Source organism: Mesoplodon densirostris, chromosome 19, assembly GCF_025265405.1.
Source record: "Mesoplodon densirostris isolate mMesDen1 chromosome 19, mMesDen1 primary haplotype, whole genome shotgun sequence".
Classification (NCBI taxonomy): Eukaryota; Metazoa; Chordata; class Mammalia; order Artiodactyla; family Ziphiidae; genus Mesoplodon; species Mesoplodon densirostris.
In genome coordinates this window covers 59,702,363-59,726,932 of record NC_082679.1, presented here as the reverse complement: position 1 = coordinate 59,726,932, position 24,570 = coordinate 59,702,363, and the positions used below count along the sequence as shown (strand labels likewise).

General features: G+C 44.2%; 1 protein-coding gene across 1 annotated transcript in view; it reads right to left on the bottom strand.

The window, feature by feature from the left end:
• HSD17B2 (hydroxysteroid 17-beta dehydrogenase 2) overlaps nt 1-24,363 on the bottom strand; it is a 70,297-nt gene extending 45,934 nt beyond the window's left edge. Inside the window, exon 1 of the mRNA XM_060085406.1 lies at nt 23,952-24,363. Within this exon, the coding sequence (XP_059941389.1) occupies nt 23,952-24,363 (412 nt within the window). The remainder of the gene's footprint in view (nt 1-23,951) is intronic.
• Nucleotides 24,364-24,570: the final 207 nt, after the last annotated feature.

Below are 24,570 nucleotides of genomic sequence, written 5' to 3'. Positions count from 1 at the left end.
TCCACATATGAGTGATATCATATGGTATTTGTCTTTCTGACTTACTTCACTTAGCATGATAATCTCTAGTTCCATCTATGTTGCTGCAAATGGCATTATTTCATTCTTTTTTATGGCTGAGTAATATTCCATTGTATATGTGTACCACATCTTCTTTATCCATTCCTCTGTCCATGGACATTTAGGTTGTTTCCATGTCTTGGCTATTGTGAATAGTGCTGCTATGAACACAGGGGTGCATGTATCTTTTTGAATTATAGTTTTGTCTGGGTATATGACCAGGAGTGGGATTGCTGGATCATATGGTAATTCTGTTTTTAATTTTCTGAGGAACCTCCATACTGTTTTCCACAGTGGCTGCACCAACTTACATTTCCACCAACAGTGTAGGAAGGTCCCCTTTTCTCCACACCCACTCCAGCATTTGTTATTTGTAGACTTTTTAATGATGGCCATTCTGACTGGCGTGAGGTGGTACTTCATTGTAATTTTGATTTCTCTAATAATTAGCGATGCTGAGCATCTTTTCATGTGCCTACTGGCCATCTCAACAGCTATTTATTAAGTACCTACTATGTGCTATGCACATAGTAGATCATGGGTGTACAGAAGTACATAAAACCATCCAAGTCCCTGTCCCATGGAACTTACATGGTAGATAGAGATGGGATACATCCAATAAACACACAAACAAATGCGTATGATATTAAGAGGTGATGAGTGCTGCGACTGGGGAGGAGGATGCCAGGTTCTGTATGGAGGTCAGGGAAGGCACCTCTGTGCAGGAGCAGTTGAACAGGTATCCCAGGGAAGGCTGTATAGGCACAGGGAAGAGCTCTTAGGACATAATTATTAGAGGAAGAACAAGGAGGCCATTTTGACCAGAGCAGAGTAGGTGAGGAAGGGAATAATAGGTAAATCAGAGCAGTGGTTCAAGGCCAGTTCATGTGGGGCCATTAAGCCAATGGTTTTCAACTGGGGCGATTTGGCCCCCACCCCAGGGGACATCCAACAATACCTGGAGGCATTTTTAGTTGTCACAGTTGAGTGGTGCTACTGGCATCTAGTGTGTAGAGTCTAAGGATGCTGCTTAATATCCTACAATGCACAGGGCAGCCCTACAACAAGGAAGTATCCAGCCCCAATGTCAGTGGTGCCAAGATAGAGAAACCCTGCTTTCAGCCATGGTGATGACTACAGCTTTTATTCTAAGTGTGATGAGATGGCATCAGAAAGTTTTGAACAAAGGAGTGACATGAGCTGACTTTGATTTTAAAAGTATCTCTTTAGATACTGTGTAGTAAATCATAACTTGAATAGTAAGAGTGATATAAAGGGTACTATTTATTGGCCCCTTATTATATTTGAGACACTGTACTACACACTTTAACTAGGATATCTCAGTATTTTTGTTCATTGTTCCTACCACTACTTGACATTGTATGACATATTGGTACGTTAATTTTTTATTTATTTATTTATTTATTTATTTATGGCTGTGTTGGGTCTTCGTTGCTGCTCAAGGGCTTTCTCTAGTTGTGGAGAGCAGGAGCTACTCTTCATTGCAGTGCACGGGCTTCTCATTGCAGTGGCTTCTCTTGTTGCGGAGCACAGGTTCTAGGTGCTCAGGCTTCAGTAGTTGTGGCATGCGGGCTCAGTAGTTGTGGCACATGGGCTTAATTGCTCTGTGGCATGTGGTATCTTCCCAGACCAGGGATGGAACCCGTGTCCCCTACATTGGCAGGCAGATTCTTAACCACTGCGCTACCAGGGAAGTCCCGGTACATTAATTTTAAAATATTTGTCTCTCCCAGTAGAATGGAGACTTGATGAGGACAAGAACTTTGCTTTGTGACCTGTTGAATCTCTAGCACCTAGCACAGTGCCTGGAGTACACTGGGAACTCTGTGTTTGTTGAGTGAATAAATGGCTCCTAGGGTCAATATGCTTATCCCCATTTCACAGACAAGAGAACTGAGTTTCAACATTTGTTGCCTGGACCACAGCTATGAGTAAATCTAATTTTCACTGTGTGGCCCATTCCCAGGAGGACAATCTCCAAGTTTGGTGACAATTCCCAGAAAGAAAAGTTCCCAATGGATACTATTCTAGGTGAATTGTCTAAGTAGCTATTGCTACACCTTAATAATTTTTGACATCCATATCTACTTATTCATTCATTTGCCAAGTTATTACTAAGATCATACTGTGTGCCAGGCAGTGTGGCAGGCACTTGGGATATATTGATGAGGAAGATAAATGTGATCCCCATATGTATTAGGCAGCTCAGGCTGCCATAACAAAATACCATAGACTGGATGGCTTCAACAACAGAAATCCATTCTCCCACAGTTCTGGAGGCCAGAAATCAGAGACCAGGGTGCCAGCATGATCAGGTTCTGGTGAGAGCTATCTTCCTGGCCTGCAGGAATAAAGCTCACTGCAGGCCTCCTCACTGTGTCCTCACATGACAGAGAGGTATCTCTTCTTGTAAGGATGCTGACCCCATCATGGGGGCCCCACCCTCATGAACTCATCTAAACCCAGTCACCTTCCAAAGGCCCCATCTCTGAATACCATCACTTTGGGGGTGGGGGTAGGGCTAGGGCTTCAATATATGAATTTTGGGAGAATGTAATTGTTTTTTTGGCTGCTTACACAGCTTGCGAGATCTTAGTTCCCCGATCAGGAGTCGAACCCGTGCCCCCTGCAGTGGAAGCATGAAGTCTTAACTACTGAACCACCAGGGAATTCCTGGGGAGAACGTAATTCAGACTATAGCACCGTCTTCACAAAGTTTACAGTCCAGTGTGGGACACAGACATTACCTGTATGATATAAAAAAGAAAATGATGAATTGTGTTAAGTGTTACAGAGGAACTAAATGAATGCTGTGATGAATAACTGAGGCAGAAGGGACCAGCCTTGAGGAGGCAGATCGTGGAAGACTTCTCCAAGGAAGTAACATACAAACAAATCACCAAAAATTTAGTACAAGGAAAAATACCTCATTAATAACTTTTATACCGATTACATACTGCAATGATAACATTTTGGATATATTGCATTAAGTAAAATATATGATTAACATTAATTTTACCTGTTTCTTTTTCATTTTTTAAAAATGTGACTACTAGAAAAATCTAAATTACTTATGTGGCTTGCATTATATTTCCACTGGACAGCACTGCCATGTACTATTCCCTTCCAGCTAAAAACACTAATAGAAAGGGAGAAAGAGTGACACCCCAAAGAGATGAAGTGGAGGTGGTGGAGATGGAAAGCAACATGTCGGGAGGTTGAGAAGTCGAATTGGCTGAAATGACTAAGTGACATTTTCAGAACAGAACAGTCTGCTAATGGTTCCAGGTTTCTTTTGGGGGTGATGAAAATTTAGGATTAGTTAGTGATGACAGTTGGATAACTTTATGAATATACTAAAAACCATTGCATTGTATACTTTAAATGGTGAATTTTATGGTATGTGAATTATAAGTCAATAAAAAGTAAGATATAAAAAATAACAGAAGAATAGGGCAGTCTAATATCTACCGTGTCTGCTATGACAGAAGAGCCTTGAATTTTCTGGAAAGCTTACTACTTTCAGCTGATTTGTGTGCGTGGTGTGTGTGGCTTTTTTTTTTTTTTTTTTTGGTAGGTGGTTTGAGGGGTGAGTATTTAAGGAAAAGGGGCTCTTAAATGTTTTGATGGAAAGCAGTGTGGAGAACAAGAGTTCACCTTCACTGGAAATGAGAGTCAGAGCTGACTTGGAGAAAGATCGGGGATTTGCAAACATGTTTTAGAGAGCGTGGATGGACCTCTCACAGGGTATATGAGCCCCTCATATAGGGGCTCAAGCAGATGATATCTTGACTTAATGGGGCAGGGTGACCCTCCCTGATATCTGAGTCACTTTGATTATTTGCTTGATTAAACCAAAACGTGAACTTCTATCTATGGTTATATATTCTAGGTTAGAACCTCCTTGCATAGTGCCAAGGGGATACCCTGCCCATGGGCGACTCTCCACATCCAGCCTTTTGTTGGTTCCCAGCAGCAACCAGAGATGAAGCTTCCCTCAGGGACAAAAACACACACAGTCAAGTTTTCTCTGTGCATAGTCTCAGAGTTGATTTATAACACCTTTAGAAGCTAGCCCCAACCAAAGTGTCTCACTCATTAATTCACTCAGCTTCTCTCTGCCTCACACTGGGCTGGATGCTGGGGATAGAATGATGATTGAGATTGACCCAGTCACTGCCCTCAAGGGGCTTACAGTCTAGTGGGAAACTCAGAGTCCATGGCTGGCACTATGGACTTTTCCCATTCCTGCTAAATTTATCATTGGTTATGTTGGTATTTGCTATCTTAGTTTACAATCCCTGTCGTTGAGAAAATGAAATGAAGAATGAAAATGGTGAATGAAAAATGCTGACGATTTCAAGGATCTCTGTCTCCTCTGTAGACTCTGCACAAGGGACATGTTAATCTTAGCCTGTTTGGAATGCGTGCCTCTTCCAAATCTCCCCTGCTCTTAGTGCTTTTTGGCTTGGCTTCTTTTCTCTGTGGTCCAGGTCACTAACTCCCTGATCTGCACGGGTTCTGATCTGCACGGGTGCTGTGGGTCCTTATGTTTCTGCACCTTCAGTGCAGCCAAAGCCTGTGCTGCTAGGAAAAGTTCTTAGAAAGCACTTTAGTTAATGAGTTATGATTAGATGAAGGATCAAAGAAACAAGGAGAACCAGAAGTCATGACCAAGAGATGTCATTTGGCAAAGTGTTTATTTAATCAAGAAATAACGGTAGATTGGGCTTCCCTGGTGGCGCAGTGGTTGAGAGTCCGCCTGCCAATGCAGGGGACACAGGTTCGTGCCCCGGTCCGGGAAGATCCTACAGGCCGCGGAGCGGCTGGGCCCATGAGCCATGGCCGCTGAGCCTGCGCGTCCGGAGCCTGTGCTCTGCAACAGGAGAGGCCACAACAGTGAGAGGCCCGTGTACCACAAAAAAAAAAAAAAAAAAAAGAACGGTAGAATGAACATTTCTTAGAAGTTCAGTGGACATCTGTTGTATTTGCTGCTGTATAAGGCAGGATACCTTGAGTAAAGAGATGGCAAATTGGGTGATTGGAAGGAAAGTCAATAAGGGATGTGGGAAGGGTAAAAGGACAGTAGAACACTCCGGGCTTGTAAAAGTCAGGATGCCCTTTCCTAGGCCTGAAGGGGCAAAGGGAGGGATTAGATACTGGAATCTAGAGAGAGTGAACTGTGACCTTCCAGCAAGGGAGTTAGGCAGCCCCCAGTGACCCTACAGGGAGGGTGCCAGGAGGAATAATCTGATTTCACACGTCTCCCTTCCTGCAACCTCTGACCCTTGCTCTCCATTGGCTGAGGTCAGTCTCCAGGATGGAGAGCAGAGGGGGGAAGATGCATGGAGAAGGGGTGGATGCAGTGTGGATGTGCCCATAGCCAGCACATCTGCTCAGCATCCATTCCCTCTTCTTCTGGTGATGCGACCCTGCTTTGGTTTGAGGGGATGTTATGCATTGAATTGCATCCTCCAAAAAGATAAGTTGAAGTCCCAACCTCCAGTACCTCAAAATGTGACCTTCATTTGGGAATGGGGTTGTGGTAGATGAATTAGTTAACAGGAGGTCATACTGGAGTAGGAAGGGCCCTTAATCCAATATGACTTATAAGAAGAGGGAACTTTGGACGCACAGAGGGAAGACTGTCATGTGAAGATGGAGGCAGAGATTAGAGTTATTCTGCCACAAGCCAGGTATCACCAGGGACCACTGGATGCTGTAAGAGGCAAGTAAGCATCCTCCCCTAGAGGCTTCTAAGAGAGCGAAGCCCTGTTGACACCTTGATTTTGGAGTTCTGGCTTCAGAACCGTAAGACAACTTAAAAGTGGGCGGGGGGAGGGATAAATCAGGAGCTTGGGATGAACACATACACTAATATATATAAGAGAGATAACCAACAGGGACCTACTGTATAGCACAGGGAACTCTACTCAATATTCAGTGATAACCTATATGAGAAAAGAATCTAAAAAATAATGAATATGGGTATACGTATAACTGAATCACTTTGCTATACACCTGAAACTAACACAATATTGTATAACTCAACTATACTCCAATAAAATTTAAAAAAGAAACCAACTTAAAAACAACTATTCTGATGTTTTAAGCCACCCAGTGTACGGTCCCTTATTACAGCATCCCTAGGACACTACAGAGGGGCTACCCCTTCCCTACCACGTGGCATCTTGGTTGGATAGCCCAACCTTGCTGGAGCTGGGGAAAAGGATATTTTCCCCTGGGATGTGGATTTTGAGCATGAAAATAGAGAAATGGACAAGACATAGATTCAGGTCCACGCTTTGCCACTTGCTGGCCTAGTGGGACTTGGATGAGCCAGTCCCAAGGGAAATGCAACCCCAGGGGTTAGCCTCCTCTTGCGGGCTTCTGAGCAGGTAGGCACCTCAAAGGGATGTTTCCTGGGACTTCCCTGGTGGTCCAGTGCCTAAGACTCCATGCCACCAATGCAGGGGGCCCGGGTTTGAGCCCTGGTCAGGGAACTAGATCCCGCATGCTGCAACTAAGACCCAATGCAGCCAAATAAATAAATAAATACTTTTTTTTTTTTTTTACAAAAGGGATGCCTCCTGAGGGAGCTCCTGCTAGGAACAAACTAGAACTCATTGATAACTCCACTCACAAGGGCTCTTTGCTAGAACCATCTTGGAGACATGGAGATTCCCTTTTCTGGTGAATGAGGAAGAGGAGGGTGTTATTCCCCACCCTCAGTTCCCTGGGTTTAAGAGTCAGTCGGACATCATCATCCAATTCATTATTTGCAAAGCCTGGAGAAGAAGCAGGAACAGAGACACTGGAGGACCCAGGCCAGGCTTCCCAATTTTCTGCATGAAGCCAGAGGCCTACATGAATGTGAACCCATAACAGAGAGGGGCACAACCTGCCCAGACCCATGACCTACCAAGGAGGGATTTGAGATAGGTCATTTTTCCCAGGGACCAGCCCGGTAGGAATCATCTCAACAGACTGGCCACAGTGCTATCACAAAAGCATGGATACAACATGATCCCTGGTCACACTGCACAGAGATCATTGGCGGAACACCTATGATATGCTTGGTATCAAATAAGGCCTGGAGGATACAGTGTTGATTCCTGTCCTTGGCAATGGTGAGCTCTGATACAGACCTGCTCCAGCTGCCAAGGGCACAGGAAGGAGCATCAAAATCACCTGTGATCTGGGAGAGAGCAGGAAGGAATGCACAGCCGATGAGACACTCAAGGATAGTGTCCCCATTTTGTAGACAATTAAATTAAGGCTATGAGGTATTCATTACGCTGTTCCAGGTCACACAGAGTTGGGAAGCCAGAACTTGCTGGCTCTCAAAGTCCATTCTCTTTCTACTGTGCTAGATCATCTCCCATTCACATGTCCAGCAGTCCTGGCTTATTCATGCATTCATCTGTTCATGCATGCACTTGTTCAATACATGTTTAGTGAGTATCTGCTATGTGCCAGCAGCTGTGTTAGATGCTGCTAATACAGAACTGAGTGAAAAGGTCAAGGTAATCTAGTGGGGAAAGGCTACGTATATTTAATTTCTTTTTTTTTTTTTTTTGCGGTACACGGACCTCTCACTGTTGTGGCCTCTCCCGTTGTGGAGCACAGGCTCCGGACGCACAGGCCCAGTGGCCATGGCTCACGGGCCCAGCCACTCTGCGGCATGTGGGATCCTCCCGGACCGGGGCATAAACCCGTGTCCCCTGCATCGGCAGGCGGACTCTCAACCACTGCGCCACCAGGGAAGCCCTATTTAATTTCTGAGTGAGAAAAGTGCCATGAAAGTAAGATAGGGAGAATGAGAATAACTGCTGGAGACTTAAAGCCCGGACACAAGGGAACACTTGCTCAAGAAGGGAATATTTAAACCAGTGTAACACAATCTTGTAAATCAACTATACGTCAATAAAATTTTTTTAAAAAGGAATTAAACTAAACCAGTAGTGTTCCAATTGGTCAGTGATTTGGCCCCCACGGGACATTGTCTGGAGACATTTTTGGTGGTCACAATCAAAAATGGGGGGAGTAGGGTGCTACAAGCCTCTCGTGAGTAGAGGCCATGGATGCTTCTAAACATCCTACAATGCATAGCACAGCGCCAACCATAAAGAGTTGTATGGCCTGGGATGTGAATGGTGACTGAGGAGCCCTGATTTAGACTAAGATATGAAGGTGAAGAAGATGCCAGCCCTGTAAAGGGGCTCCCCTACCCCAAGCATTCCAGATGGAAGGAACAGCATGTGCACAGGCTACAATGCCAGGAAAAGCTTAGTGTCTCCAGCTAAGGAGTAGGGGAGAAAGGTGTGAGATGAGGGGGAGCAGATCGCGCAGGGCCCCTGGGCTTGGGCAGAAGTTTGGGGTTTTATTCTTTACCGTGGAAAGCCTCTGAAGGTTCTTAAACCAGAGAGGGGCACTCTGGCTGCTCTGCAGAGAATGATTTGGGCGGGGGCAAGAGTGGAACCCCAGAGGCTCGGAACTGCCCAGGAAGGGATGATGGCAGCCTTGACTAGCACAGAGGTGGTGCAGGAGAGCAGTGGGGGCATCAGTAGCAGCTACAGCTCTGGCAGTGGATTGGATCTGGGGGGAGAAGGAAGAGAAGCAGGGATTCTGGTCTCCACAGGGTGCTGGGTAGTGTGGATCTCCAAGGCGGGGAAGACTGAGCGAGGGCCAGGTAGGTGGGGTCCCAAATCAAGAGCTCACTTTCAGACATGGCAAGTCCGAGACACCCAGTGGACTTGGGTACATAGGTGTTAGAGAGAGGAATTGCTTATAGGAGGCTTTGAGCTGTGCTCCATTCTCGATGTAGCGTCACCTGGGATGGGGCGCTGTAAGAAATACCAATGCCCAGGTCACACACCTTAGATCAAGTAAACCTGAGCTCTGGGAGTGGGCGCCCAAGCATCAGTTATGCTCTAAAAGCCCCATAGATGATTCTAGTGCACAGTGATGGTTGACATCCCACAGACTCGTAGACCTGCCCCAAGGTGGAGACCTTCTCTGTGTGCAGGGCAGCCCACAGTAGGCTGAGAAGCCTCACCTTTGTGCATTATCAAAAGAACCCTCTGTTTTGTGTCTATTTAAAATTCTATCTCTGCTGCTTCTGAGGCTGGCTGAATTCTATCTCTCAAAACAATGAAGTGCTCATAGTCTGGGATGTTCTTGTGTTACCTTCAGTTCCAAACCCTTTGTTCTGAGACTCTCTTGTTTATAGCAGTGTTAGTCTCCTGGTGAAGCCCCAGGGCTGCTTCATCTCGTCCATTCCATTGGGGATAGAATATTTACAGTCTCCTTTGTGAACTTTTTTTCCAAACAACTCCCAGCACCCTCTGCCACTGTGTACTCAAAGCAGAGAAAAATACATTCAGACCTGGCCTATTCTTCAAGCTCCAGTTCAATCCCCAATTTCCCTTTTTTTTCCTTCCTTTTGGCTGCCTTTATCCAATTCCCCCTTCCCCGCCTCTGGTAACGGCAAATCTGATCTCTTTCTCTATGAATTTGTTTGTTTGTTTGTTTTTGAAGTATAATTGATCTACAAGACTATATTAGTTCCTGTTACACAACATAGTGATTTGGTCTTTCTATACATTTCAAAATGATCACTACAAGTCTAGTTATAATATGCCACCATAGAAAGATATTACATAGTTACATTCCCCACCCTGTACATTTCATATCCGTGATGCATTTATTTTGCAAGTGGAAGCTTGTACCTTTTAATCTCCCTCACCTATTTCTCTCATCAGCCATCCCCCTCTATTTAAATGTTCTCTGTATCTATAACTCTGCTTCTGTTTTATCATGTTTGTTTATTTGTTTTGGTTTTTAGATTCCACATCTAAGTGAAATCATACAGTATTTGTCTTTCTCTGTCTGACTTATTTCACTTAGCCTACTACCCTCTAGGTCCATCCATCGTATCACAAATGGTAATATTTTATTCTTTCTTTATGGCTGAGTAATATTCCTTTGTGTGTGTGTGTGTGTGTGTGTGTGTGTGTGTGTATCTCACATCTTCTTTATCCATTTCCTTTCATTTTCTTTTATTATTATTGGGTACCCATCATGTGACTTGCTCTGTACCTGGCACTTGGGGATACCGTGATCAATAAAAGTGATATGGCCCCTGATCTAAGGAGCTCACACCTTAGGATAAGGTATCTCAGCCTCAGCACTATTGACATCTGACATCAAGTAATTCTTTGTTATGGGGACCATCCTGTGCATTGTACAATGTTTAGCAGCATCCCTGGCTTCTACCCATTAGATGCCAATGGATTGTTCCCATGCCCCCAAGTTGTGACAACCAAAAATATCTTCAGACATTGCTAAAATGTCCTCTGGGAAGCAAAATTGCTCCAGTCAAGAGCTATTGCTCTAGAAGGAAGAAGACATCAAACAAATACTCATAAAGGTTGGCAAATGTGATGACAGGAGACATTCTGTTTAACTTGGCAGGAACAGAGAGATAAGAGTCCAACATGGAGCCTACCTGTTCCAGCCCAGAAAAATAGCTGGTATTACTTCCAACATGAGGCTTTCTCTGATTACTTTATTGTCTTTTATCTTCTCTAGTTTCCTGCCATAGCATTCACTGATTTTATACTATGCAGCCAGGCCCAGTACTAAGCATCTGGCATGCCTTATGTCATTTTATTCTCGTAACTACCCTATAACCATAACTGGCACTACAAACCATTGACAATTCACTACATAAGTGAATTGAAATGAAGTAAATTGAAGGAAAGCTGAGACAGTGACTGCTTGTATTTCTTCTTCATCCCCTGAGCAAGAGCCTCCCACTTCATCAATTACTACAATCTTTGTTGCACTTTCAATATCTTCTTCATTGAGTCCTTCCTTTTGGGGCTCCAAAACCACTCCCCCAAATTTCTCCCTCCTCATAAGTTCTTTTGATCTTACTATTCCCTAGAGCTAATCTCCCATCTTGCACCTTCCTTTTTCCACCAGTGTTCTCAAAACTTCAGAGTTGCTCACCAACACCATCCCCTCACTGTCCTTGCATTGGGGCTCCTTCTTATACCCTTTCCTGAAATCGCTCTAATCAGTTTCCCCAGAGAACTGAATCCAGAGATATCTTGTCATGCCACTCAATCTGTCCTCCATATTGGAAGTTGTTTCTAACTTTCCTCGTTGGAACTCTCCTCTCCCTTGGAACCCTACACCATTCAGATCTACCTTCTACCTCCTCTTCTATAGATTTGGGTAGCCTTCACTGCCCAGTTCCCTGTCCTAATCTCTATCTACACTCTTCTCTCAGGCATTGTTTTAGCTTTCAGAGCTTTATTTATCCTACCTATGTGGAAGACTAACCTAATTGTGTCTCCAGTCTTGGGCTCCTTCTGGATTTTAGCCTCACTTTTCCAAGTCATCTGGACACTCCATCTGGATACAACCTTGGTATCTCAGATTTGAAGTGTCTTAAACAAAAGGCTTTATCTTCTCTTCAAAGTCAGTTCTTTCCCCTCAGCCTCTCAAAATCTATTGTTTCTCTTAGTAGGAAGAATCATTCTCAGTGCCTCAGAATCATTGTCTACATTCATTTGTTCATGAATTCATTCCTTGAGCTTGTTGTGGCCACCATGCTTTACATATTGCCTGCCCTCGTGGAGCTCACCTTCCATCTAGCAAGATAGACTGTCAAAAGAAATCACAAAGAGCTTTGCTGAGGGTTATAGTAGGGAAAGCCTAATGTGCAGTGGCTCTCTCCTCTTCTCTACCTAGACCCAATGAGCTAGCAAGTCCTCTGATTCTCCCATCATAAGGTCCCTCCAATCAGCTGCTGCTCTCCAAACTCCTGGCCTCTGCCCCAGACTCCTAGGGTGTCTTATCTCCTCTTACTTCTTCTCCCTTCTCTGAACACTCACATGTTGCATTGCCTTGTAATGTCCTGTTTCTTATCTATCCCCCCAACTACACTGTAAGTTTATTCAGTGTAACGAATGCATGCTATTTGTCCCTGTATTCCCAGTATCCAGCACAGAGTGCTCAATAATTATTGGTGAAATAATGAATGAATAGATTCTAATCCCCTTTTCACACTACCGAAAACCTCACAAAACTCAACAGCACACAAGGTAGGTTTGAAGTAATAACCTAGAGGTAGCCAAGTGACAGCCCCAGGGCACAGCTGGGAATATTTGGAAAATAGGAACTGACTCCCTATGAGAAGTCACCTTGCACGGGGCACTAACGGCTTCTCATGGGAAGCATAACAACCCTACTGTTGGAGAGAAACCCCAGGGACGTCCCTGCTTGTTCAGTCCTCAAGGTTTTCTGGAGCTGCCAAGGTGAGCCTTGCTGGGTGATAGAGCTCTCCTTCCATTGCTGAGAGTCTGCTTTACCTTCACACCCTAGGCCTGAATGTGGAAGCTAGAGATGCTTGAAACAGCTTGGCAGGTCTGAAACATTTGGCCATCCTTGTCCCTTTCCCCCAGAAGAGGCACACCTGCCATTCCCCTGTCTGCACTACTCTATCATCTGCTTGAACTAAAAGAAGGATAGAATACTTGCATTTAAATTCTAGCACTGTCACTTACTTATTTTATGTTATATGACCTAAATTGTATAATCCCTTGAAAGCCTCAATTTCTTCTTTTTTTTTTTTTTTTTTTTTTGCGGTACACGGGCTTCTCACTGTCGTGGCCTCTCCCATTGTGGAGCACAGGCTCCGGACGCGCAGGCTCAGCGGCCGTAGCTCACGGGCCCAACCGCTCCGCGGCATGTGGGATCTTCCCGGACCGGGGCACGAACCCGTGTCCCCTGCATCGGCAGGCGGACTCTCAACCACTGCGCCACCAGGGAAGCCCAATTTCTTCACTTTTGAATGGGATTAATGATAGATATTATCTCATCGATCTCTCCATCATGATTTTAGAATATGGGTATTGAGCATGTTGTGAATATTTACCCTACTTTCATATATTTACAGCTTTGCATATATTAAAAAATTACCTTATGAGGTATTGTGAAAACTGACTGAAATTAGGCATGGAAAATGCTAATCACAGTGCCTGACGCAGTTTCTAACACATAGGAAGCCTCCAATACAAGGTGGTTCTCAGCAGTACAGTGAAGTCACTATCCATGCCATCAAAGTCTTGCCATGCTGAGATTAGTTTATCTATTTATTGGTTGGTTTGTATTATGTTTTTCTCCACTGGAATTAAGCTTCATGAGGGCAGAGACCTTGTCTGTCTTTGCTCCCCATTGTATGTCAAGTGTGCTCAGGGGGCAGCTGACAAGTGGTGATTGGAAACATGAAGACAATAACCAGTTGTGTTTCCCATCACAGCTCAAGTCAATCACACATCCTCATTACTCTCAGCACCCCTCACACCCAGCCTAGGGTTCTCATATAGAGGTGGAGACTCAGGAGGAGAGACAGCAATTGAGCACTATACCCAGAGCAAGGGCTCCTGATCCAATGCCCTCCGAAGACTCCCTCTCTAAGAGAAGAAGCAAAAAGACAATGCAGAGAAAAGGATCAAGACTGAGAAGAATCATGGGAGAAAACTCAAGAGGCCAGAGTGACCACATAGGGAGCTCTCAGATGAAGCCAGGGCTTAAAAGGGCAAGAACCAAAGGTAGGTACAGCACAGAACTAAGGGTCCTGACACGGGAGAAGCCCTACCCATGTAAGAAAAGCATCTGTAAGTGAAAACCTAGATGAGTCTGAGGCCTGCAGAAATGAGTTAACCACAGAAAGAAGGCTTGTCTTTCAAGTGATGGTCATAATGCAAAAGAACAAAGGAGCAGGCAAAATGGAGGCCAATGAGGTAGTATTCATGAATGGTACAGAAGGCAGAATTACCAAACTCCTATTTCGCTTTTATCTCCTTTGCCAAAGGGATTACTAAACCAGACAAGATGGGGAAGGGTAAAGGTTCTTATATTTCAGGAAGCATCTACTATGTGCCATGTAGCATACATATATATTTGTAATCTTATTTAATCCTGAGAAGAGGATTTGTAATCTTATTTAATCCTGAGAAGAGGTATCCATCATGATTCCCTTTTTCCACAGGAGGAAAACTAACCTCAGAGAGGTGAAGCAACTTGTTCAAGGGCCCAGAGCTAGTCAGTGGTCTAATACCTTCTTTTAGATATTGTGTGTGTATGTGTGTGTGTGTTGGGATGGGTGTGGTGGGTAGGTTGTGGGCAAACTGCCCACTATTGACCCCATTTAAGTTTGTAGTCAAACCTCCCTGGACCTCTATCACATAAGCCACAGTTTAGATACAGCATCCTCCATCCAGAGAGCCAGCTTTCTGAGCCTAATATTAGGGCAAACACTTCTTCCTCACTGCCTATGCTTCCTTCAGTATAGAGGTATATCTATCAGTGTGACACTGGACCTTCTCTGTCTCTCACTCCTCCCTCCCCCTTGGGAGGTGGAACAAAGCATCTGATTGGTGATTTTGACAGAAAGAACTGTACAAGACCGTTACACTGGATGCAAAGGTCTTTTCTCTCTCTAACAGAAGAACCAAAAGGACAGTTCAGAGCAAATGATCAGGACTGAAAAATAGAGGAGAAAACTCAAGAGGGCACAGTGTCACATGGAAGCTCTCCTCTCCTCCTCGGCATCGCCCAGCCTGCAAAATGCCTGTGCAATTAGGCTGTGATAGCCTAGCTGTCCAACCCAAGCCCTACCTTGTGGACAAGGCTTGAGTCTTTTCAACCCTGCCTTGACTGGGTGCACCATTAGTACTACACATCTAAGACACCTTCTCCAAGGCTTCTATGGGGAGTAAAGCTGACATCTTGATTTCCACTTGCCTATGTCTATTAGTTCAGAACTCAGCTGGGGATATTAAAAAGGGAGTTGTGGATTGACCCCACCAAACAAAGCAACCACATCCAAGAAGAACCTTGCATGTATACTGATTTAATTTCACCGCATTAGTTCCAGTCTGGTGTGTATTGCTCATACCGAGATGGCACCTGATGTTAAAAATGAGTTGATGGGGCTTCCCTGGTGGCACAGTGGTTGAGAGTCCGCCTGCCGATGCAGGGGACACGGGTTCATGCCCCGGTCCGGGAAGATCCCACATGTCGCGGAGCGGCTGGGCCCATGAGCCATGGCCGCTGAGCCTGCGCGTCCGGAGCCTGTGCTCCGCAATGGGAGAGGCCACAACAGTGAGAGGCCCGCGTACCGCAAAAAAAAAAAAAAGAGTTGACATCTCAAAGGAATGTCAAGATATTGGAAATGGTCCAGAGGAGACTTAGTAGAATGGTGAAAGTTCTGGAAACCAGGTCATGGGAGGAATGATAAAATGAATGAGAAGATTTAGTTCAAAGCAGATTTGGCTATGATATGATGCAGTCTTCGCATTTTTCAAGGGCTACCGTGCAAAAGAGTGGTTTAATTAGATTATGTGACTTCCAAGGGCAGAACTGAGTGCACTGTTGGATATTTCAGGGAGGCATATTTTGGCTCATTATAAAGAAAATATTTACAAAGATTAGCATTGGATAAAAGTGAAATGATTTCCCTGAGAAGCTAATGAGTTTTCCATTACAGGCGTGACCCCACTGGATTAAATGGATGATCCTGAAAAGGTCATTCAGGCATTGGGAGATGGCTGGTGGAAATAAAATTTATCCATAGCTTGTGTAAATGCCAAAGTGGCAGAATGAGATGTTCTTTCCTCCTCATGATTTTTTCCACCCAGTATCACAATGGGCTTGATACAAATGAGTCAGGCCAGGGGCCCCTTGCATGTGACCAGACCCTGCCTGGGGAACAGGATGCAGTGGAACCCCAGCCCCTACACCATTGTCCCTACAATGATATTTCCCTAGGATGACTTATCGGTTTACTATCTGTATGTGAACACCCACTTTTTGGGGCTTCTAGAAGCTTCTCTCAAACTTTAAGTGGGAAAAGGTGTTGGTATTGGGTGGGAGGATCCTAAGAAAATGATTCCCTCCATCTCATATTCCAGAGCCTATTGCAATCATGCTCATTCTCATTCTTCTCTTTCCAGAGTTGGAGGACTCTTTCAGCAACCTCATCCTTTGACTATGTGGTCACCACCCTCATGCTGCCCTGTTTGGCTAAGAATGAGAGTTACCATCTACAGATAGCCCTTTATGGGTGTTATTTCTTTCCATCCTGGCAACAATCCCAGTGAGATCACTACTATGATTATCTCCATTTTACAGATAAGGAAACTGAGGTTCAGACAGGTTCATTAATTTGCCCTAGGTCAGAAAGCTAGTAAGTAGCAAGGCAGGAGCTGGTAGCCATATCAGTCATTGTCCTAAGTGTATGGTGTTAACCACTGCAACCTACTGCCCACCCTGAATGACAGTGACCAGACCTGCACTTAGATGCACATGTGTTGTTTCAAGAGAGGAACATAGTTTTGGTTTTGTTTCTATTCCTCTCCTTAATGATGTCCAGGTTTGGTTTGACTCTATAGGCTACAGGACCTCGGTAGATGTGAGTCTTTAGAAAATAGAATTCAATGAAATCCAGATCCCTTTCCAGTGTTTCAACTGCCCTATCAAAGCCTTTGATCCATAAAAGTGGAATTTGGGTTCTATTCAACCTAAGACCATGCTGGACACTGACTGTTTCAAATTAAAACTCATCTGGCCCAGTTCCTGGACCTTCAGTCCTCTGCACACAAAGGGCATTCAAGGTTCCTAATGGCTTCTGTTTGTGAATTTTAGAATTGTTTTTCAGTACCTTTTCATGGTGGAAATGAAGTTTATCCGTAGCTTGTGTAAATGCCAAAGTAGCAGATGAGATGTTATTTCCTCCTCATTATTTTTTCCACCCAGTATCACAACGGGCTTGTTACAAATGAGTCAGGCCAAGGGAGACCCCTTGCATGTGACCAGACCCTGCCTGACGAGCAGTATATGTATCTTTTCAATGTCCTGTTTATGGCATGAAATCCATGGGAGATGGCAATTCTGAGCACAGAGGAAGGATCTCATGATGCAGACTAGTGGGCAAGGGGGTGGGGTTCAGGGAACACCAGGGTGCTGCATGTAGTGAATTCCATGTTAAAGAGGAGATGCCACTTTGTGACAGTGGTGAATGGGACAGACCCAGGGGTCCCTGTATCATCCAAGATAGACATGTTTCTCCATTCCACTCTGTCTCTGCCCAAGACTTCCTCATGCTCCCTGCTTACCTTGCCCCCATCTTGTCCTCTTTGGCCCCTGGATTTACTGACTTGTGTCATCCCCAGGTGTCTGTTTATCTCCATTTGTTTCAGCAAAATGTAACTATCTGAACCATCTACCCATTAACCTGATATCTCCAGTCTTGCTTCAGAACATTTGCCCACACCATGTCCTAGCAGATACATTTTGACACCCTATGATCTAGTGTAATCACCAACTCTGAGGCTCAGCATTGAACCCCATTGCTGGAAGGTAGGGGATAAGGCAAAGGAAAAGCATCTGGGAAGGGTTCATCTTTAGGAGCATAAATAGGGGATGCCAAAATCTGTGGGGTAATCAAGGTTCACAGACTGACATAAACAAATAGACAAGGCAGCTTTGGCCATGAGGGGGTATGCAAGGATAATCTTTGATCACTTTCAGAGATAAGAACTTGTTTGTACCATGAACCCTTCTGAAGAGGGCTAAGGACAGAGCCGTAGAGGCCACCTAGTGGGAGGGGTAGGAAGAAGGACCCGGTGGGGTCAAAGGATGGAGAAGTTGGGGAGAAGCATGGAAATGTAGTATCCCAGAAGGCAAAGGAGGCCGTGTCAAGAAGGAAAATATGGTCAGCAGTGCTGGGGTAGAAACCAAGCTCTGGGGACTAGGAGGGCACCAGTGACCCTTGGGAGAGCAGCTTCAGCAGCCTGGTGGGAGGGGTTGGGGGTGTGACCAGAGGATAGTCTGTTCGTGCCACATCCTGGGTGAGCAGGAGTATGCTTAGAACCAAGTCATCACAAAGCCCTGTCCAGAGCAAGCCAACAATGAAGTCACTGTAGAACAATGGGGCCTTCAGAGCTCGGCCATGTCACTCTGCCCTTTCTACACAGGTGACCCCAGCAAAAAGAACTGGCAGAGATAAGTACCTAAGCAAGTGGGCAGATTGGCACAAACCCATTGTGTCTAACCAATGACCACGAAAAGGGGAGGACATTGCACCAGCTTGGTTCGTTCACTCAGGGCTCACTCACGCATTAACATTGTATTGCGTCTAACATGCTCAGAGACTGAGGAGGGACTTGGTTATAAAAAAAGATCTGGTCCCTGCCATCAAACAGCTTACGATACATTTGGGGGACTTCATTCCATGAGAGTATCCACCAACCTAAACACGCCATCTAGAAGGCCTAATAAAGTCACCGTTCAAACCTTTACGAAATTACCCAAGTTAGCAATACCTTTTTTATGCCTCTCTGTAGAGGGCTAAGGTTAAGTTCAAACTGAATGATAAAAGAGGATATATGCTCATAAAAAAAAAATCTGACAGACCGACTGAATTATAGACTCGCTGAGGACAGTATTGATTCATACAATATATACCAATGACCTCTTCCCTTGTAATATTAACCATCACTATATTGCTTGTGTTTCTCCATCCTCCTTCTCCAAACCTAATCAAGGTCTAGGTCTGTATTTCCAACTGCCAGTGACCTTTCACCTGCACTGCCCCCTCACTGCCCTCAAACTCAAACCCGAAGTCAAATTCACCATATGTCATCTCTCAGTTATCACCCTTTTCAAAGGTATCCCCATCCATGGTGCCTTCATTTTATCTTCTCTCATGGGCATATCTTGCATCCAATCAATTGCCAAGTTCTGTATCAAGCAGAGTCTTGTGCACATAAGAGATGTTCAACACTCACTTGCCGATGAATGGACACATTTTATATCCTGGAAACCTTTATAGGCTACTAGTAACTGTAGCTATAACACTGATAATAACAGTGGTTAAGAAAAAGGCTTTGGATGGCAAATGGGTCTGATCTGGGTTTAGTCCCATGTCTGCTGCTTAGTAGTTCAGGGACTTTGGACACCGTTTCCTCATTCATGTTAGTTATTAGGGTTATGGGAATCAAATATAAAAGGTATGTAAAGCTCTGAGTGCAGAGATGTTATTTGCTTTAGTCCCTAGTCCAGTGTCAATGTTTATCCATTACAGTAGTCTACCATTAAAGTCAAAGGAGCCCAAATCCCAAGCTGATGCCAACAGTATTCCATTTTAGAACCTTAATTAGACTACCTAATAAGTCCTAGAAGGGGGTCACCATCGACCTAGACACTTTGTTTGCAGTATAAGATAAAGACTTCCACATCAAACATATCTTTCTTCCCCTCCCTGATCTCTCTTCCATTGTACCCAATTTTGAAAATTCCAATTAAAATTATCCAACTCAACAAATTTTAATGAGGGCTAGATGTGTGTCATACCTGATTGACCAGTTAGCCTGGAAGACCTCATTTTCTCTGTAGAAAGCTACTTTTCAGTTCCTAATGAGGCCCCTCCTGCACCCAACCCTGGGACCCATGGCACTCTGGGAACCCTCCTGAAGGCACCCTCTGTACCCCACCTCATGGCTATAGTGAGCTGTGGCCGTATCTGTCCCAGTGGACTAAGAAAGCCTCCAGGTGTCTGCCTTGCACATAGCATATGACATATCAATAGTTAACTTTCGAGATGGGCAAGAAACACTGGAGGGACCAGGATGAAAGCCCTGAGGGTGAAAAATCAAAGTTACTTGTGTATCTTCTACCAAATTCAAAGGGTAGGCTGAGAATGACAATGCACAACCTAGGAAGAAGAGGAAGGAACCCCCAGGGGATGTGGGTCCAAGGTTAAGGAAAACTGGGAACTCAGATCCCATCACCTACCAACCTAACAACTGCATGGTCTTTAGCTTTCTTCCCCCACTGCTTCTGGACAATACATGGCACATACCAAGGACTCAATCAATAGTTGAATGAATAGAATGAATAAATGGATGTTTCTTCTTTCCATTTCTTTGTCAGCTGTTCTTTTTTCATTTTGTTCTCTTCTTATTCTCCCTAACCCCAACCCCACCTTGTCAACACACAGAATCTCCTATCTTCCTCCCTTCCTCTCCCTCTCTCATCTACTAACTCCATCTATGAGACAGTGTGTGTGTGTGTATCATTTCCAGTTTACAGAGGAGAAAACAAGTTCAAAAGCCTAAAACTGGGTACTTTCAGGGATCACACTTCTAGTAAGAGGTATGTAGCAGATGTCATGCTGCCCCAGATCCCTTGACCATTGTTTGGTGCTCTAATCCATACCACCTTCACTCCCAGCCACCTGCAACTTTGTCCAAGGGCTGCCCAGGATGCTGGGGTCCTTTTTGCCAGTGACCATGGAGAGCCAGAAGTGCCTGGAGTTTAAGCCTCCCCTCCTACCACCAAAGAGGATGGGGGTGACAGCCCTTAACTAATGATTGATAGGTGTGAGGGTATAAGGAGTACAGCTCCCTGGCCCACAATGGGGATGGCTGTCACCTGTGACCCACCAGTGCCTCCAGATCTGCCCCAAGCGATTAAGCCAACATGGGACCCTCAGCAGGCTTCTCTTGATGCTGAGCCCAAGCTGTCCATCTTCCTCACTCTGGGACTTCTGTTCCTTGGAGAACTTCCTAATAAATCCCTTTCACACAAATCTTCATCTTAAGCCCTGCCCCTGGAGAACCTACCCTAAGGCAAAGTAAATGCAAGATTCAAAGCCAAGCCTGTCAGACTTCAACATTCTTTTCACTGTATTGTGCTTGAGACGCTATTGCAAACTTGTGGACCTTCTCTTCACTAATCTTATAGTTATTTTAAAAATTGAATGGCTGCTGTGGCTTCAGGGGCCTTGAGGACAAATGTGTATTCAAATGCCCTGTGCTTGCTTATTTCTTCTTCTTGCTATAAGTATATGTCTTAGAGACAAAAGACCTTTATCTTAGCAAAGTGAAGTAGGGGACTCAAAGAAAAAGTTTTTTTGAACTTGTTCTTGTCATTGTCCTACACCTGGGTCCATAATTAACTAGGCACTAAGATGGACTTTATCCTCCTAACATAATCTCTTTGTTAAATATTTTTGTTATGTAAGTAATATAACTATATTAGAGTAATTCTAAGGGAAAAACAAATCCAAGTTCTCTGATCCAACCATTCACAGACTGTTTCCTTCCAGTGCTTTTCCTCTTCATGTGACATAGAGGCAGTCTTTTTTTTTTACATCTTTATTGGAGTATAATTGCTTTACAATGGTGTGTTAGTTTCTGCTGTATAACAAAGTGAATCAGCTGTATGTATACATATATCCCCATATCCCGTCCTTCTTGCGTCTCCCTCCCACCCTCCCTATCCCACCCCTCTAGGTGGTCACAAAGCACTGAGCTGATCTCCCTGTGCTATGTGGCTGCTTCCCACTAGCTATCTATTTTACATTTGGTAGTGTATATATAGAGGCAGTCTTATCCAAACACCTAGATCCCCGGAGTGTTTTCTCTTAGTTCAGTTTCCATGTTATAACACAGTCCTGTGGTTGTCATTTTTAATTGTTGCCTATTGTTACATCCAGAGGATATACCGTAATTTGTCACCATTTCGGGGTGTTTTTTTTTTTTTCATTTTTAATGACATTTATTGTTTTCTTTCTAATTTTACAATGTTGTCATCATTTTGATTGCTTTTGATATTTCACAATTTGAAATAAGGTTGTGTTGAACAACTTTGTGAATGTGCCATTTTGGTTTGCATCTACCCTTTTTTTACATTTCAGATTATTTCTTTAAGAGAAATGTCCAAATCTTGAATTATCAGATAAAGGAATATTATTTATGGTTTTGATGTATACTGAGACATTTCTCTCTGTATTCCCCGACACTAAAATGTGTACCAATTTATAACGTAAGCCAACCTGAAACAAAGGCTATTCCAAGTCACAATGACTTATTTTTTAATGAGTTTTGGTCTAACTAACTGAAGTCATTTAAAATTTCCCTATTTAGTACAAAGGTCTTGAAAGCATCTCTAGAATTATGTGGAATCTATGGCATTCCTCATGAAAATGACAAAGAGCCTGAAAGGCACATTCCAGTTAACCTTAATGTATGTCATTCCTTTCTTAATTCTAAGCTTTCTAATTGCTAAGCATTTCATTGAGGGATTAGTCATTGGGCTCAAGTTGCCTAATTGAATCAGTCATTTTCCATGACACTGAACCCAAGTCAGGACATTTCAATGGCTGATGTGAACTAACTGAATTGAGTGTGCATTTGTTGTGTTTCTGCATGCCTACATCTTCAAAAGCAGAGGATAAAGAACATTGACAAGACAAACAAGCAAGAGATAACTCCTATTTTCTCGGTTACCTTGAAGTTTGCCTCTGTTTATCCTAAGCTTTAGTATTCTTATCTATGAGCCTTAGAAGTGCTGCTCCCTGAAATTGATTTCCCAGGAATATTTGGACCTCCAGGAGATCATGTTCCATTAGTGTCAACCACAGCATCGCTATTATTTTTTTTAACATGCTTAATTGTTCTGTCTTCTTTCGTGCAAGTGGAAAAGTACAGAAACTAAATTTGACCTAGAATTACTCTGAAAACCACAGGTACTTGCTACTACACACAGAACAGAAAAATTTATACTGCTATTATAGTTTTTCACCCAGCCAGCCCCAGAGAATTCAAGTGGAATAGTGGAAAACACAGCCAGTCTTCTGGATGCATGATTCCAGGTGATACCAGACATTCACAGAGATAAGCATCCCACGGATCAGCTGAATTTTCTACCTTTGAAATGTTTTGGTTATTTTTTTTTTTCATCGCAGAAGCTTTATTTCTGCAGCACTTCAAAACTCCAGCAAGGGCCAACTTGTGTCTCATTTTAAGAGAGAATTTCACTACTGAGTTTAAGTCAAAGGCAAGATAGACAAGTCACTTTCTAGTCCATTTCTCATTGAACTGGGAAACCGCCTGATTTGCTTCTGTTCACACTCCGTTTGCCTTCACTCCCGCAGGTCACAGCCTGGGGGTGGGGGCAGGGGGTGGGGTGATGACCTCCTGGGAAATGATTCTGCAACCGGTATCCTCACCTTGGCTGGGCTTTCTAGGTTAGGATAACACTGTGGTGATCCTAATTAAAGCCCTATCCAAAATCAAACTTCACAACCAAACAAACCAGTTTTACAACACCCAGGAATTTAATCTGGCCTCACACTTGCAGTGGAAAAAGAAACACAAAAGAAGGAAAAAGCTGGCAGCTCAGCCAACAAGCAGCCGCCTTCTGGACACACTGCCAGTTTGATCCAATTAGTAAATATTAGTGGTCCAATGACAGATCTGAAGACAAAGGCTCAGATGAGACACAAGGTTCTTGACAGCAGTCGGGGAAAACCGCAAAATTTCCAGCCCAGTTAAGTCTCTTCGATCTTTAAAAAATGAAGCAAAGTACAAGGATAACCTAAATTTGACAGCTTTTTTGCGCACCTAGGGAATAAGAAGCCAAGTCTAGAACGCAGCTGAACATTAATCTCAGAACGAAATTTGGTTTAAGCTTTAAAAAACCGAGGCGACAATCCTGGCTACAATGAAACAAACAAACCACGTTTGCTTACTCTTACATATGCTGGGAAATTAACAAACTCGTGGCTTAGATGCACGTCCCTTTCCCAGTCTCTCTCACCATCAGCCCCTCAAGTGCACCTCCTAAAGAAAGCAAACCAAAACAGTGTAGTGAAAGACACTGGGGATGTGCTTTCATTTACTCCATGCCAAGTATTATCTTTTTAAAACTAATCTGAAAGAGTCCCCCTAAGGCAAAGCAAGTGTCAGTTCCCGCCCTGAGGGAGAATCGCAGTGCCGCCCGCTTACCTGTGATCAGCACCGCCTTTTGATCTGCAGGTAACAACTCTTGGCCAGAAAAGTAAGTATATACGAGGAAACATGACAGGGAGAAGAGGATCAAGCCCCAGAAGAGGGACAGGCTGAGCAGGCAAGCCCCTCCCCAGAGGCCCGCCAGGCAGACCACCTTCCTCCGCACCTGCCCTTGGCTCTTCTTGAGTTTGCAAAAAATTGTTCCTCCCAGCACTGCGGTGACAGTCAGGCAAAGCCATCCTGGCTCAGAGAAGAAAGTGCCCATTCTCAGAGACTCTCCTCTCCTTTCCGTGCTCAGGGCCAGTTGAGTCAAATGGGCAAAGACAGGCTGCAGGCAGCCTGGGTTATTTGAACGGAGAGGCAAGAAGGGAGGGGGAGAAAACAGCGCCGGAACACCTTGAATGAGCATGAGTTAAGCATACTCATACAGCCGCATATTTCCTGGTGGGTAATTTAAACCAGTCTGCAGTTGAATATAAATACTAGAGCACTTCCTATTTGACCGCTCCCCGCACGCCCACTTCACACACAACACAGATGCATACTCACCCACAACAAACACACGCATTTCTTTTAATGACCTCTGGAGAGATAACTAGTTGGGTAATAATTGACG